Below are 15,028 nucleotides of genomic sequence, written 5' to 3'. Positions count from 1 at the left end.
CTATGATTAAAAGGAAGAGTATAGATACTGTAACGCCCTGGCTACCCCAGAACAGTTACGGTGGACCGGAAATTTGACTCGTTACCTGAGTCCTTTGGTAAAAAACGTGCTCTAAGTGTAATTAACAGGTTAAGGTATTAAACCAATAAAAAGGAAATGAAGATTTTATTACAAACTGCTATGCAGAGCTAAACAAAACATTTACAAGTGGTTCTCAGTACAAAATGGTCATTACTGTTTCAAATTTACAATCCCGCCGACCTAAGCGGCAAAAATAGGGTAAACCCCCTAGTTCCTTTGAGAACTCCTTGGCCGTGGTGGTCAAGCGGCCACATATGTACACAACACCACATCAGCTCTCCACTCAAGGCTAGGTGAGCTTTTCTTTCCCTTTACCTGCACCACATAGCACCCATGAGCCATAGCCCAGCAAGAAAACATAATACTTTTCATAAACATTATCAAATGATTATCATTATAATCACACTGAATCATAAGGCTTTCAAACAAGCAAATGAACAACACATGATTTTAGCGGGAGAGTGGCTGTTAGGTAAGCCACTAGCCTCCAAGCTCTGTTTTCTAGCGAGAGAGTGGCTGCTAGGTAAGCCACTAGCCTCCAAGCTCTGTTTTTCATTCATCGACCCTCAGGGTCGGTCAGGCATTAATGCTCCTTGAGACATTCAATGCTAGTAGTCGATTAGATCTAATCTCTGTTGGCTTGCGTGATTCACGCTAAGGTCGTTCTGACAAATAAATCAGCGCTACCTGACCTGTGTCCAGTATCACTGCCGAACCTGACAAATAAGTCATAGCTTCACAGCTGATACTAACACTTTTGTCGATTCTGTACTCAATCCATGTCCATATTTATACAATCAACATGCCTCACAAATATCCATGCATGTCACACTTTGGGTGCAGTTTTCTTACCTTTGTTTCGAGCTAGAATGAGCAAAAGAACAACCTTTGAGAACGGTTTAGCTTTTAGTCCTTTAGCGGTTACCAAATCACAACACATATAGGATACCATCAATAATCAAGATAATCAAGGGTTCTCAAACCATTATCTAGACTCCAAGAGATCAATCCAAACTAATCCAAGTAGTAAGGACACTCCCGAGGCCTAAAACTAGGTTCCCGGGGTCAAAACGAGCAAACGGGGCGAAAACAGGGCAAGGGCTGCGGCCCTAGCACCTTGGGCCGCGGCCCCCAGGGTTCTTTGAGGCTAGGGCTGCGGCCTGGGCCGCGGCGCCCAGCAAGGCCAAATTCCTGACACCTGCTTCATCGAACTAGGGCCGGGCGCTCAAGAACAGGGCCGCGACCCCCAACCCTGGGCCATTCCCAAACGCGTTTCTAACACTCCAAAGCCTCCAAAAACACACCTAAACATACCCCAATAATCAAAACAAAGTTCCCAAGCTTCCCCATACATCAAAACCCTGAAAACCCAAGGTTTAAACGAATCGGAAACTCAACAATTCACAAAAATCAATTCAAAGCTTAGAAACTCGGAAAAACTCAAAACTTAAACTTTGATTACCTTCAATTGGGTTGTTTTCCGTCAAATCCTTCAGTTAAGAAGCTTCTAATATTTCCTAGGATCGCTATGCCTCGATCCTCGCTCGATTCCGACTCCTAGAACTCAAGATTTCGTCAAAAAGGCTTAAACGGTAAAACAGACTTTGAAAAGGGAGAACGGAAGGTTTTCTTATCGTATGTTCTATCTGATAAGCTACTTCAACCTTAAGTAACCTCAAATAAAACTTAATGCTCGGGGTCCCGAAAACACCCCCAGGGACATTATAGTCAAAACCTCCAGAATTCCACCCTGATCTCAAATATTCCCAATTTATCACTAAATGAACATTTCTATTACCCCAAAATTGACCCCGTTATGACAAAACCGCTAATCCACTAAAAATAACCATCTCATGCCGAATAGCTCGAATATATCTCCATAATAATGGAATCTCATTCATAAACCAAGTTATGCACCCAAATACACAAATTACCCTCAACGGGCCAAATTATCATCACACCCCTGTAATAAGAAATATGGACTCACATGCATGAATTTCACATCATATCATAATATAATCAACATATACATGCATTTAATCAATTAATAACATAATTAAGCAAGTATGGCCCTCCCAGCCTACTTATTCATGCCGTTAAACACATCGGAGAATTCGGGGCATTATAGATACTGATTCAACTGAGACTCAAAATGTGTTTACTATGTTACAAGAATAGGTACAGAGAGGTGATAGCGGATGCACTTCCACAACTATTGATCATGGATTGTTGCAACTTAGTTAGCTGGAATATTCGGGGCCTAAATAAAAGAGATAAACAAGGAAGCTTGATGAATCTCTTAAGATTGAATAAGGTGGGAATTGCTGCCATTTTAGAAAATGAATTGAAAGGGGAGAAAGTAGAGGAAATGATGGAGAGATTTTGTTTTGGTTGGGACTTTCATAAAAGTTCAATCACAGAAGGGCGCATATTGGTTCTTTGGAGGAAGGACTTTGTGAAGGTCCATATCCTTGATGAGAATCAACAATTTGTTCATTGTATGGTGCACATGGTAGGATTGAATTATGTTTACTGTGTAACATTTGTGTATGGTTTTAATACCATAGAGGAAAGGGCTAGCTTATGGAATGGGCTTTCCAGTTAAGCCTTGGATTGTTTTAGGGGATTTTAATGCTTGTTTCAACTATGATGATAGAGTGGGGGGGAGATTAGTCACTAACTTGGAGCTACTGGACTCAACTGCTTGGCTAGCTCAGAGTTGGACTGTGCCTCTTAAGAGTTCAGGATCCAAATATACTTGGTCTAATAATCAAGATGGAGGTGCTCGAGTTTATTCTAAAATTGATCATGTATTCGTTAATGAGGACTGGATCGACTCCTTTCCTAACACTGAAGCTGTTTTCCAATGGGAGGTGATCTCGGATCACTGTTTCTGCCTTGTGAAGTCTCATCAGCTAGGAAATCTAGGAAGAAAACCTTTTAGGTTTTTCAATATGTGGACTCACCATAGCAAATTTGAGGAAACTGTTTTGCAGAATTGGGGAGGAGCTTTACATGGGACTGGTTTAAACAGGATTATGAAGAAGCTTTTGAGACTCAAACATGAACTGAAAAGATTTAATAGGCATGAGATTGGGAATGTTGAGCAAAACTACCATATTGCTAAAGGTGACTTTCAAAAAACTCAGCTGGTGGCTCAATCCAATCCAGCTGACTACTCTTTACAAGAAGCCGAAAAGGAAGCCGCCGGCAGGTATGCTTTTCACGTGAAACAATACAGAAGTTTTTTGATCCAACGCAGCAAAGTTACTTGGTTGCAAAAAGGAGATGATAACAATGCTTACTTTCATGCCACTATTAAAAAAAGAAGAGAGGAAAACCGTATAGTTTCTTTTGTCAATGAGACTGGTCAGAAAATAGAAGATTACTCAGAGGTTGTTCAGCACTTTATCAGCCACTTTCAGAGCATTATGGGCAGTCCTAGTTCGGTTACTAAGCCTCTAAACTCCCAGTGTATTAGTATGGGGCCTTGGCTTGATCTTGATAGGTAGTTGAGATTGGTTAAGTCTTTTAGCAAGGAGGATGTGCGAAAAGCTTTGTTCAGCATTCCTGGAACTAAAAGTCCTGGCTCGGATGGCTATGGCTCAGAATTTTACAAAGCTATGTGGAAAGAGATTGGGGACGAAATTGCCACTGCAGTTCTTGAGTTCTTTGAAACAGGGTACATTTCAGCTGAGCTGAATGACACCACTTTAGCTTTAGTTCCAAAGACGGATGTGCCAACTCGAGCAGTGGATTATCGTCCAATTGCCTGTTGCAATACTCTGTACAAGTGTATCTCGAAGTTGATCTATAGCAGACTTGCTGAGGTTCTTCCTTTTCTCATCAATCAAAACCAAGGGGCCTTCATTAAACAAAGGTCCCTTGCTTACAACATTATGATTCTGCAAGACCTGGTTAAGAATTATAGCAAAAAAGCTGTGTCCCCCAAATGTGCCTTGAAAATTGATTTGAGTAAAGCGTACGATATAGTTGACTAGCTTTTTCTAGAGAAGCTCCTTAACGCTTACTGTTTTCCTTCCCGTTTTATCAAGTGGATCATGGTCTGTCTTAGAGGTACAAAATATTCTCTTATGATGAATGGGAGATTCCAAGGGAGTTTTAAAAGAGCTAAAGGCTTGAGACAAGGAGACCCTGTTTCTCCTTTGTTGTTCGTGCTTGTAATGGAATACCTCACTCGATTACTTCAGTTTGGTGCCCAGGATAATTCTTTCAGGTATCACCCTTTGTGTAAAGATCTTAAGCTCATCAACTTATGCTTTGCTGATGACCTCATCATCTTTTGCAAGGCCAACATCAACTCGGTTCGAATAGTGGCTTCAGTCTTTGATGAGTTCTGCCAAAGTACAGGGCTTTCTGCTAATAAAAACAAATCACAGGTTTTTTTTGGAGGTGTTTCCCAGCTGGAAAAACAGGAATTAATGAGGATTGTCAAGGTTGAGGAAGGGAGTTTTCCTCTCAAGTATTTGGGGGTGCCTATGCAACCAACCAAATGGAAGGCTGAAGAATGTGGTGTCATCCTGAAAAAATAAAACTAAGACTTCATACTTGGGCTAGCAGGCATCTCTCTTATGCAGGTAAATCCCAACTCATTAACTCTGTCCTTTTGGGGTTGAGAAACTATTGGATGAGAATTTTTTTATTACCTCAAAGTATTATTAGAGAAATAGATAAGCTTTGTATGTGGTTTCTTTGGGGTAATAATGGATCTAGAAGCAAATTCCACCTAGTTTCTTGGGAAAAGCTCTGCCTTCCCAAAGAGTATGGAGGTCTTGGCTTTAGAGAAGATTCAAAATGGAACAGGGCTTTAATTGCTAAGTATATCTAGGCTTTAACCTCCAATCAAGAGTCTCTTTGGGTCAAATGGGTGAATCACATTTACTTAAAAGACTCTGATTTTTGGGGGCATCAACTAAAGCCGGACACAAGTTGGTACTGGCGGAAGTTATGCCATATTCGTCAATTATTTTCTAAGGAAGATATTGAGTTTGCTGGAGCTCTTGGGCAATTCTCTACAGGCAGATTGTATAATTGTTTGCTTGAAGGGAATAAGGTGACCTATAAACAATTTGTGTGGAATAGGTTGAGTATTCCAAAACACTATTTTGTGTTATGGCAGGCTGTTAATTCCTCTTTAATCACTAGAGACCACCTACTAAGATGCCAAATCCCTGTTGAAAATTCTCTTTGCGCTGTTTTTGAGATGACTGAGGAGGATCACAGTCATTTGTTTTTTGACTGTCCCTATTCGAAGTGTGTGGTTCAGTTTCTGCAAAGCTAGACTGGGTGTATTTGGCCTCTTAAATATGAGGATTGGCTGCGTTGGATTGAAGGCTTCAAGAAAAGGGTGAAAGCTGAGATTTTGGCAGCGGTTTTTGCAGCTGCAACTTATCACATTTGGATCAATAGAAACACTTGTATATATGAAAACTACATTTATAGTGTGGATCACACAGTTGAAAAGATTAAAAGAGAGATTCAATATAGATCTTATGGTTGTACTCACAGAAAAATGACAGTTGGTGAGAGGGGATTTATTCTTAGAATTGGCTTGGTGTAATTTCTGTTTTGTTTTCTGGGCCAGACTTGGCTTAGTTTTGTATTGGTTTTGTTCAGAATAAAATTTTTCCCTTTTCTGATAAAAAAAAAAAATATATAATTTTAAAAAATACAAAGTTATTTTCTTCTCTCTCCCTCTCTCTTCTCTATCCTTTCTTCTCCCCCAACCCAGCCGACCCTATAGAATCCATGGATGCATAACAATGGCAATGGAACTCCCTCTTTCTTCTCTCTCTATTTTCAGCCTCCCCCCATCTAGCCATCGACGTAATAACTTTGGTTTCCTCCCCAGTCGGCCCTAGACGGAGCTTCGTTCTCGGAGGACCTTTGGTCTCCTACCCAGCCTGTTCATAAAGCTTCGTTATTGGAGGAGGTCAGTTTGTGGGTTCAGATCTGCGACATAGCATATTTTTCTTCTTCTTCATCATCATGGTGCACTAGGTGGTTGAAATCTGTTAAGTTGCCATGGTAGAATGGATCTCGTGTCTTAGTTGGTACCCGACAGCAAGCTTATCTCTCTCTGAGCATCGCAAATGACACACAAATTTGGGTATACCGTTTATCTTAGATTTGTTTTGTGAATGTTTAGTCTCCTTCCTCTACATTTTTTGTGCTATTTTGTAATCTAAACTATTTGATTTTGATATGGAGTTTTAGTTTAAGTGATTTAGGGTTTTACTTTGATGGTTTATTGTGATGTAAGGATAAACAGGGAGAGAGATGAGAGGTCGGGATTGGGGACAATATTGGCATGGGTTCAGATCTAGGTGTTGAATCAAAGATGTCGGGACTAATGGTCTCTTGGTTTGAGTGTTTTGATAGAAGTTGTTGTATTGGTCCTTTGAATATGGGTTCTAAGTATGAACTCAAGAACATGTTTTGATTTACTTCTTTGTTTTGAAGGCGGGTGAACATGTTTTGATTTAATTTTGGGTTTTAAAAGTGGGTGCACATGATTAGATTTTATTAATGTTTTTACTATCAATTAATTATGTTTTAATTTTAGTTTAGGTTTAGGATTAACTATTTTAAAATTTAATTTATTAATAATATTCATTAAATTTTTATTAATAATATTTTATTTTATATAATATAATTCATTAATTTATTAAAATCTAGGAATAATTTAATCATATTGAAAAAATATTTGACCAAAATGAAGCTCAGTGTATTATTTAGATATGTTTTGTAAATAGCAGGATCTGAAATATTATTTAACAAAATATAAGGACCGATTAAGTATTTGAGAAAAACACAGGGGCCAATCTATAATTTTTACTTTTGATTTTGTTTGAAACTTATTATCTACGGGTTCACATGTCATTTTAATTTATTTAGATTATATATAGTTTAGCGTCACGTATGTAAGAAAAAAGAAAAGAACAAACAATATTCATAAACTAAGAAGCGTTCATTTTGACAATAAAATATTCATAAATTAAGAATCGTTTTCTATATTGTTTGGATAAATTAGACAATTAATCATGTAGTTTTATTATTATTTTTTCACACTAAAGTAGTAAAACAAGCTAACTGTATTCAGTGAAAACCGAACTAATTAACCCTATAATATATATTTTAATAAAAAATGTTAAAAAACTAATAATTGTGGTCATTAATTAGGTCAGTTAATATTTTGTCTTAGTCAATTTTTTAGGTTTATTTTTTGTGAGGGGTTGAGCATTTTAGTGCTGTGAAAATTAGTCTACATTTTTACTAATTAATTTTTTTATTGAATAATATTTTTTTAGACCAAATTAAAAGGAAAAAAACCAAACATCAAAATTAATTGTAGTTTTTTTTTAAAAAAAATTACAAGAGAGAAATATTAAATATATTCTATATTATAATCTCTTAAATCAATAAATGACATGTGAATTTAATTAATTATTTAAAAAATTAAATAATATTTACATATCAAACATAGAAAAAAAAATATATAAAAAAATGCTAAATAGAGTTTTCTTAGCACTCCTTGTTACGAAAATAATTAAGTGATCACCAAATTTTTACCATATAAGTCCAGATGGAAATGATTTAGTCCCGCACGTCAATGTTTCCCCCTACAAAATAATGTCATTTTCCAAACACATGAATTTCCCTCATTTCAAAATGAACCAATTAATTATTGCAATAAAGTCTCCCATCACCATTTTTTACTTTTATACCATTATAACAATCTTAAAAAAAACTTCACATCATCGTAGAGAAGATTTCCCTTTCTATTTTTCATAAAAATATCTAATTACGTATTTTTCATAAAAAGAGAATAGTAACATACTAGTAGTGGTAGTGGTCCGATTCAGCAACGTGGAATCTACGTGTCATGAGATGAGATCAATCTGACACGTACAATGAAGGGACACGTGGCAAACATGGAGATCCTTCGTTCCCTCTATTTAGAGAGAGCACCTGCACCTCTTCTAATCTCAGCGTCGATTGCCGTGATTAACTCAACAAACCCTAGCTTTCTGCTTCTTCTTCTTCCTCTTAAGTCTTTTTTTTTTTTTTTTAAAATACATTTCTCTTTGATTTTCATTATCTTCTCTCAATACACATAAAACCCCCATTTTGTCACAGAAATTGAGTAACTTAATCATTCATTCCTTTGATTTTTTTTTTAATTCAAATTCTTGGCGGTGTTGAGAGATTTTCCTGGAAAATGAAGGACAACGCGCAAAATCCTCTGCTTTTGAAATCCTTGAACCACATCTCTCTTGTGTGTAGATCACTCGAGGAATCCATTGATTTTTATCAGAATATTCTTGGCTTTGTTCCTATTAGGAGACCCGGTTCATTTGATTTTGATGGAGCATGGTAATTTTCATCATCTATTCATAATGTTAATAATGCACTTACACTCACGAAACATGTCACACTATATCAAATCAAAGGTTTATGTTCATTTTAAATTTTTCGAGTCAATTTTTTTTATTTACGCATCTATATAACTGTTTATATAGGCTATTTGGTCATGGAATTGGAATACATCTTTTGCAGTCTGAGAATCCGGAGAGCATGACGAAGAAGAGTGAAATTAATCCCAAGGATAATCATATTTCCTTCCAGGTAATTACTATATTATTAATGCCTGCAATTAATCTATATACAATTAGAAATTAATGATTGATATATATATATACTCAACATCAATATTTATACATCAATATATATATATAATCATATTTCAATTTTTTTTAGGTGATAGGGCAAACTTACACATCAAAATATCTATACTAATATTTTTTGTCTTTAGAAAATATTGTACACTAAAATTTTGAGCCCATATTGATACTGATATTTATTTCAAACTGGATTAATTATATCTATTATCCGACAACTATATAACTCCAAAATAGTCAGCTTTATTTTTAAAACGTACGTATTTGAATTGGACAACAGGTTGGATGAATCATCTTATGAATGCGATAAGAGAAAACTGACAAATTTGAGCTGTCCACACTGAAACGTAACAACACATTTTTTTAATTATATCTAATACATAAATATATGGTCAGTTCATGTCTATCGAAATCACTTGAACCTAATATAGTCAACTTTTCTACAACAAAAAAAAATGTTTGATGTGGTCTTAGACTTCGGTCTTAAGAATCATACAAAATATATAATTATACACTTGACTTGATCAAGCAACACCAGGTGTTCGGAGAAATGACGCTATGAATTAATATGTTAATTTTTTTTTTTGATGAATGGGCAGTGCGAGAGCATGGGAGCAGTGGAGAAAAAGCTCACAGAAATGGGAATAAAGTACGTGAGAGCGAAGGTAGAAGAAGGTGGAATCCATGTGTTCCAATTATTCTTTCACGACCCAGATGGCTTCATGATCGAAATATGTGACTGTGACAACCTACCGGTCATCCCATTGGCAGGCGAGATGGCTCGGTCGTGCTCCCGTATCAACCTCCAGATCTTGGGCCAGCAGACATTGCAACCACAGCCAGTCGTACAGCTTTGCAGTGCTACCACAAACCACTGATATTTAAGACCGTACGTCAACGACTGGTGTTTTCCATCTGTTAAATCTGCTGTGCCACTCGTGTTCTGTCACGACTCTAATTGGTTGAGTCGAGTGAATAGTAGTAGTAGTACGTAGTGCGGTGTTCTCTGTGTAATTTTGTTTTGTGTGTGTTTTATATGGACTGTAAACTTTTTGTGATAATAAGACAATAAATATAGAGTGATCATTCCCTTCAGTTTCGAAAGCTGGAATCTTGTAATGGCCTGATCGATCTCATTAGTGTATTTTAATATATTATAGTTCCTAAATTATATTAGTTTATTTATTATCTCTGGTTAACTCACCTGACAATTTTTGTCCACTTTGCCACTTAAAAAATATTCATGAAGAATCCTATCAAAATTTCTATCTGAGCTGGCTAGGTTCTAGTCTTTTCTAATTATTAAAAAAAGTTAAGAGAGGGTACGTTCTATTATCGCCCTTTTGTGTGTTATTTAGCATTTACACATTTATCGTAAATTTTATTTTGTGCTAATAGATTTAAGTTATAAATACTTTTAATAAATCAATATTTCACCCGCATTAATAAATATTGACATATATGTCAAACTTCAACAATTTATGTTAGCTTAGCTAAAAAAAATTATGTTGATATTTATTGTTTTCCTATAATACGTACCAACGTTTTTAAACTTTATTGTCGTTCCTAAATTGCGTCTAAAATGTGTTACAATTTTATATTTAGGCAAATATCTTTATTTGTAATTTTATACCTAAATAAACGGTGTACTAAAATATAGATTTTAAATTATTTTCACTTTTTTATTCAATTCTCAAAATAATAAAAAAAATCAATTTTAAAATTAATCAAAAAAATTAAAACTTATATTTTTTATTTATTTTTTATTAAAATTTATATTTTAAATTGATGGAAAAATATTAGTATTTAATTATTTTAAATAATTTTTTATTAATTTCATTAAAATATTTATTAATTTTTAATTTAAAATAATTATTTTGAGAAAGAATAAGAAAGATAAAATAATTTAAAATATAAAAAATAATTAAAAAATCTTTACTTTTCTTTTATTTTTTTATTACTTGTCAAAATAATAAAAAAATAAGTATAAAAGTACAATATTTTAGAAACGTTGTGTATATTTACACCAAAAAAATTTAAATATAAAAATGCAATATTTTGAAGACATTGAGTATATTTATTGTAAAAAAAATAAATATAAAAATCTAATATTTTGAAAATATTACGTATTTTAACCGCAATTGCTCAATTTTATAATATGTTAATTTTCATTCGTTTGTTGTCGTATGATTCGAAATTTAGTCGTATTTAAGGTAATCGCTGTTTCGCCTTTTAAATTAAGCAGCTACTGTCGTTTTATGTATCATATATTATTGGAAGACTTTGTAGGTTTTTTTGTATGCGTTGCTCTTTCAAGACATTGTCGTTTTGGACAAGAAATGTCGTTTATCAAATACTTTACATAATATCATACATCCTTGAATTAATTGTAATAAATAATAATTGATTAACAATTTTTATTATTTTGAAGGAATCCATTAGCTATATTCATTAAGATGAATAATAATAATAAAAAAAAGTAACCTTATGAGGAATATTAAAATTGAATAAAAATAAATTATCTTTGATTTCAGTTTAAAAATAAATTAATAAATCCTTTGATAAAAATTTAAACAAAGAAAAGATTAAAAAAAACTTATAAGGAGCATTAAAATTGAATAAAAAACTTATTGAAAACTAAATTTAGAAACACTTTAAAATTGTAGATATTTGTTTTAATAAAACAACTTGGGCGAATAACACCTGATATATATGCCAAGCAAAAAATACCTGAGCATAGTTCATGTGAAATGATTCTCATCTTATTATACGAATTAGTTTAAAATTAAGCAAACAGCTAGCTAGGCAGGGTATATCATCGTATATATCGAATTTATAATATCTTATTTTTCTTTAAATCATGTCCACTAATTAAAGAGAATAGAAAGAAAGAAAAAAAGTCCTTATGATGATGAAATCGAATTCACAAATAACATACATAACACACATATAATAATGGTACAATAGCATGGCGCCATATATATTTATATAATAACAAAGGTATATATAAAATATAATATTTCATGTATTTGCTCTTATTATGAAAAGGTTGTACATGTTAATTATTGTTCACACACATATGCTTATATTATCATATCCCTCTTAAAAAAATATACATCAAAGCTCCTTAAGAGGAGAAGCATTAAGCAACCAAAAACAATTAATTAATTTATAATAATAATAATAATGTTCATATATATATATAATATAAATATAGTATAGCTATATAGGGTGTAGGTTTAGAGGCCTCTAGCAAGCATTTGCTGGTAATTATCAATGGAATCGAGCCTCTGAATCAAGAGCTGTTGCCTAAACTTTTTGATGAACGCATCGGCGCTTTCATTGATATCCATCGACACCTTACTCTCTAGCTTATTCCCATGACTACTGCTTGTCGTTTCTTTCTTCTCTACAGCATTAAACGACGTCGTACTATACACTCCCTTCTCTCTAACTCCTTCTCCTTTGTCGTTTGGAATTGTGGCATATTGGCGAACCGGAGGCATGTAATTAGTGCTGTTCTTCATATCGGACGGACTTAGTTGCTTTCTCTTTTGATATTCTCTCTCTACAACACCAAAAATTGTATGTATAAATGTTTTTGATTTGATCGGCTCTTAATGATTTGGGCCCATATTTATAAGGGCCGAAAGTATATTTTTATTTATTTATTTATAATATTTTATACGTGTACGTGTGATGTGAGCTGTCTCCTCAATCCAATTGAAAAATCACTTTTCCTATGTAAATAAATAAGATAGCGACGAGCTTAAGCTAAATTGATAGTACTTTCTAACAAGTTATATACATAAATATATATATTATATATATGCCTAACGTTGGAAATTTATTATATGATAAGGTTGTACAGTCAAACTGAGGTTACTTATCATATTCCTTTTTTCTTAGACACTTCTAGTAGTTCTAATCTCCTTTTTGGTTTCAATCTTTTACGTAGAAAATCTTCTTTCGTCAACAAAATTTTTAATTTGACTGCTTGTGGCCAAGTCAAAAACAATGAAAATCGACCCTTTAAACGATGGGTGGATGGACAGGGTCGGCCCTGAAAAGATTTGGGTTCTAGGAAAAATTATAGATTAGGAGTCTTTTTATGGACTAACTAGCTAATTGTGTAACACATATTTGTATATAAATTATTTTAGATCATAATATATATGATTGAAAAATAAATATAATGTAAGGTTGTACAGTTTATGCTTGCTAATAAACGGATCGAGTTGTCATCAAAGTGTGTAGTTTTGACTTTTTAGAACTAAGGTTATATATAGTAGTGATTTACTACAATTAATCATAGCTTATAACACGTGACCTTATTGTAACATTACAATGATTCTTGCGGCTTAAGGCATGCAAGGGACCGAAAGGTGCCTAATTTGAAGCCATTGTTGCCGACTCAAGGAACCAAGTAACTTCTCATCGTGTATCAAATCACTTGGAAAAATAAATAATTCTAAGAGGTTTCTTTTCTTTACTTTCTTTTGGAGAGAGAGAATAATAATAATAACAATAATAATAGATATATATATATATATATAAGGCATCTATACCTAATTATTAATAATAAACTGCCTAACATGGAGGGAAAGAGGAGCAAATGCAGTGTACGGAAATGAAAATATATTATATAAGTTCATGAGGTTGTGTTGTGTCCGAGAAAAAGAGGCACTATACAAAGGCACATGTTTGCATTTAATTGACGCGGTTGGGTGACCCAGCCCCTAAGGCTAAGGATATTTCTTCAATATATTAGGTATGGCCAAACTCCAAACCATACCTTCTTTTAATTCTTCTCTTTTGAAGAGTTGACATTTAGAGAATAATTATAGGATACCACGAGGACAGTTAAGTTTAGTTGTTCAAAGTCTTCTGATTAATCAGTTTTGAGCAAAATTAGTTGTAATGTTTCCTTAAAAAGTTGCATGTTGATTCATGAAACATACTAACAAAACAAAAAAAATTAAACTAGTCCCAAATAAGTAGTTTAGGATAGAGTTTTAGATTTATGTTTTAGGACTAGTAACAAATTAAGCCTATTATAGCGACAAATATAACTAACAAAAACAGCATAGTAAGTTTTTTTTTTCAATAACAAAATGTTGCTCAATTTTTTTATCAAAAGGGTGTTTGTCTTGTGCTTTAGTCTATATATTTTTAAAAAGAGAACTTAACATAAATATGGGAAAATTAACTAAACTTTCAGGACAAAAAAGTAATTAAGCCAAATATGGTAATACAAGCTTAAAACAAAATATAAAATATGGAAACCATAAACTAAGAAATCAGATTCCCATAACATCTCTAAATTCCCGATTCCAAGAAACCAAGTCGCCGATCATCCTCAATTCATCCTCCATTTTTTCCGATCGTATTCCCGATTCCAAGAAACCAAGTCATCGATCATCCTCAATTCATCCTCCATTTTTTCCGATCGTAACATCGTCTTCTCCGGCAACAACAAACTTCTTCTCCAATCAAGCAATAAAATTCTCGATCGCCTCTCGGAAGTGTTGCTTCAAATCTACCTCGCAAATCGAACACTTTCGTAGTCTTTCTCTCTGGCCTTCTACATTCATTGAATTAAACATAGAATTCAATTTTTGATCAATTGCTCTTCTTCTCTGGCAACTAAAACAAAATTTTGATTCTTGTCCAACAATCACATCTCCTTCACAGACAAACAATCTGATTTTAGCTTCATTTCTACGATTACTCAACAGGTAACAATTTAACTAAACAAAATCTTGTTTGAAATATACGACATGCAAAATAATAACACAATGAAACAGAAAATTACTTTTTTTAATTACTCACATGAAACCAATTACATCACAAAACTTGAACATTTACATAATTCAAATATTACAAAATAATATAAAATGAAACAACAAAATAAATACAATAAACAATTACACACGAAAATAATAATAATAACATTCTGCATAATAATTTATCATGAAACATGGAAAAATAGATATTGTTTACGTTTATGAAACCGGTTACATAATATGTCTTTAACTTTGCATATTTGACATATATAAAAAAAAGACAACACATTCACTAAAGTAACCAGTTACACACGCAAAACCAAACATAATGCAAAATAATTAATTATAGAACCTGGAAAATAGTTCTTGATTCACTTAAAGAAACCGGTTACTTAAATATTTTCAACATGTGATAATATTCATTCACTAACGTAACCAGATACATTTGAAACAACACTA

At 33.5% G+C, this 15,028-nt stretch overlaps 2 protein-coding genes across 2 annotated transcripts; one reads left to right on the top strand and one right to left on the bottom strand.

The window, feature by feature from the left end:
- Positions 1 to 8,097: 8,097 nt before the first annotated feature.
- On the top strand, positions 8,098 to 9,878 carry LOC133796366 (glyoxylase I 4). The gene is made up of 3 exons (XM_062233847.1): positions 8,098 to 8,478; positions 8,625 to 8,730; positions 9,383 to 9,878. The coding sequence occupies exons 1-3, from the start codon at positions 8,324 to 8,326 to the stop codon at positions 9,659 to 9,661; spliced, it is 540 nt and encodes a 179-aa protein (XP_062089831.1). The 5' UTR covers positions 8,098 to 8,323; the 3' UTR covers positions 9,662 to 9,878.
- A 1,910-nt stretch (positions 9,879 to 11,788) lies between these two features.
- LOC133796364 (uncharacterized) lies at positions 11,789 to 12,399 on the bottom strand. Its single transcript, XM_062233846.1, has one exon. It carries the CDS (start codon positions 12,308 to 12,310, stop codon positions 12,023 to 12,025), a length of 288 nt encoding a protein of 95 aa, XP_062089830.1. The 5' UTR covers positions 12,311 to 12,399; the 3' UTR covers positions 11,789 to 12,022.
- Positions 12,400 to 15,028: the final 2,629 nt, after the last annotated feature.

This window comes from Humulus lupulus, chromosome 8 (assembly GCF_963169125.1).
Source record: "Humulus lupulus chromosome 8, drHumLupu1.1, whole genome shotgun sequence".
NCBI lineage: Eukaryota > Viridiplantae > Streptophyta > Magnoliopsida > Rosales > Cannabaceae > Humulus > Humulus lupulus.
Note: the sequence above shows the minus strand (reverse complement) of the source record. Positions and strands in the feature narration are given on the sequence as shown.

Coding starts and splice junctions, on each gene's coding strand:
- LOC133796366 (XM_062233847.1), top strand. CDS start 8,324: ATGAAGGACAACGCGCAAAATCCTCTGCTTTTGAAATCCTTGAACCAC. Junction 8,479..8,624: donor TTTGATTTTGATGGAGCATG/GTAATTTTCATC, acceptor CTGTTTATATAG/GCTATTTGGTCATGGAATTG. Junction 8,731..9,382: donor ATAATCATATTTCCTTCCAG/GTAATTACTATA, acceptor ATGAATGGGCAG/TGCGAGAGCATGGGAGCAGT.
- LOC133796364 (XM_062233846.1), bottom strand. CDS start 12,310: ATGAAGAACAGCACTAATTACATGCCTCCGGTTCGCCAATATGCCACA.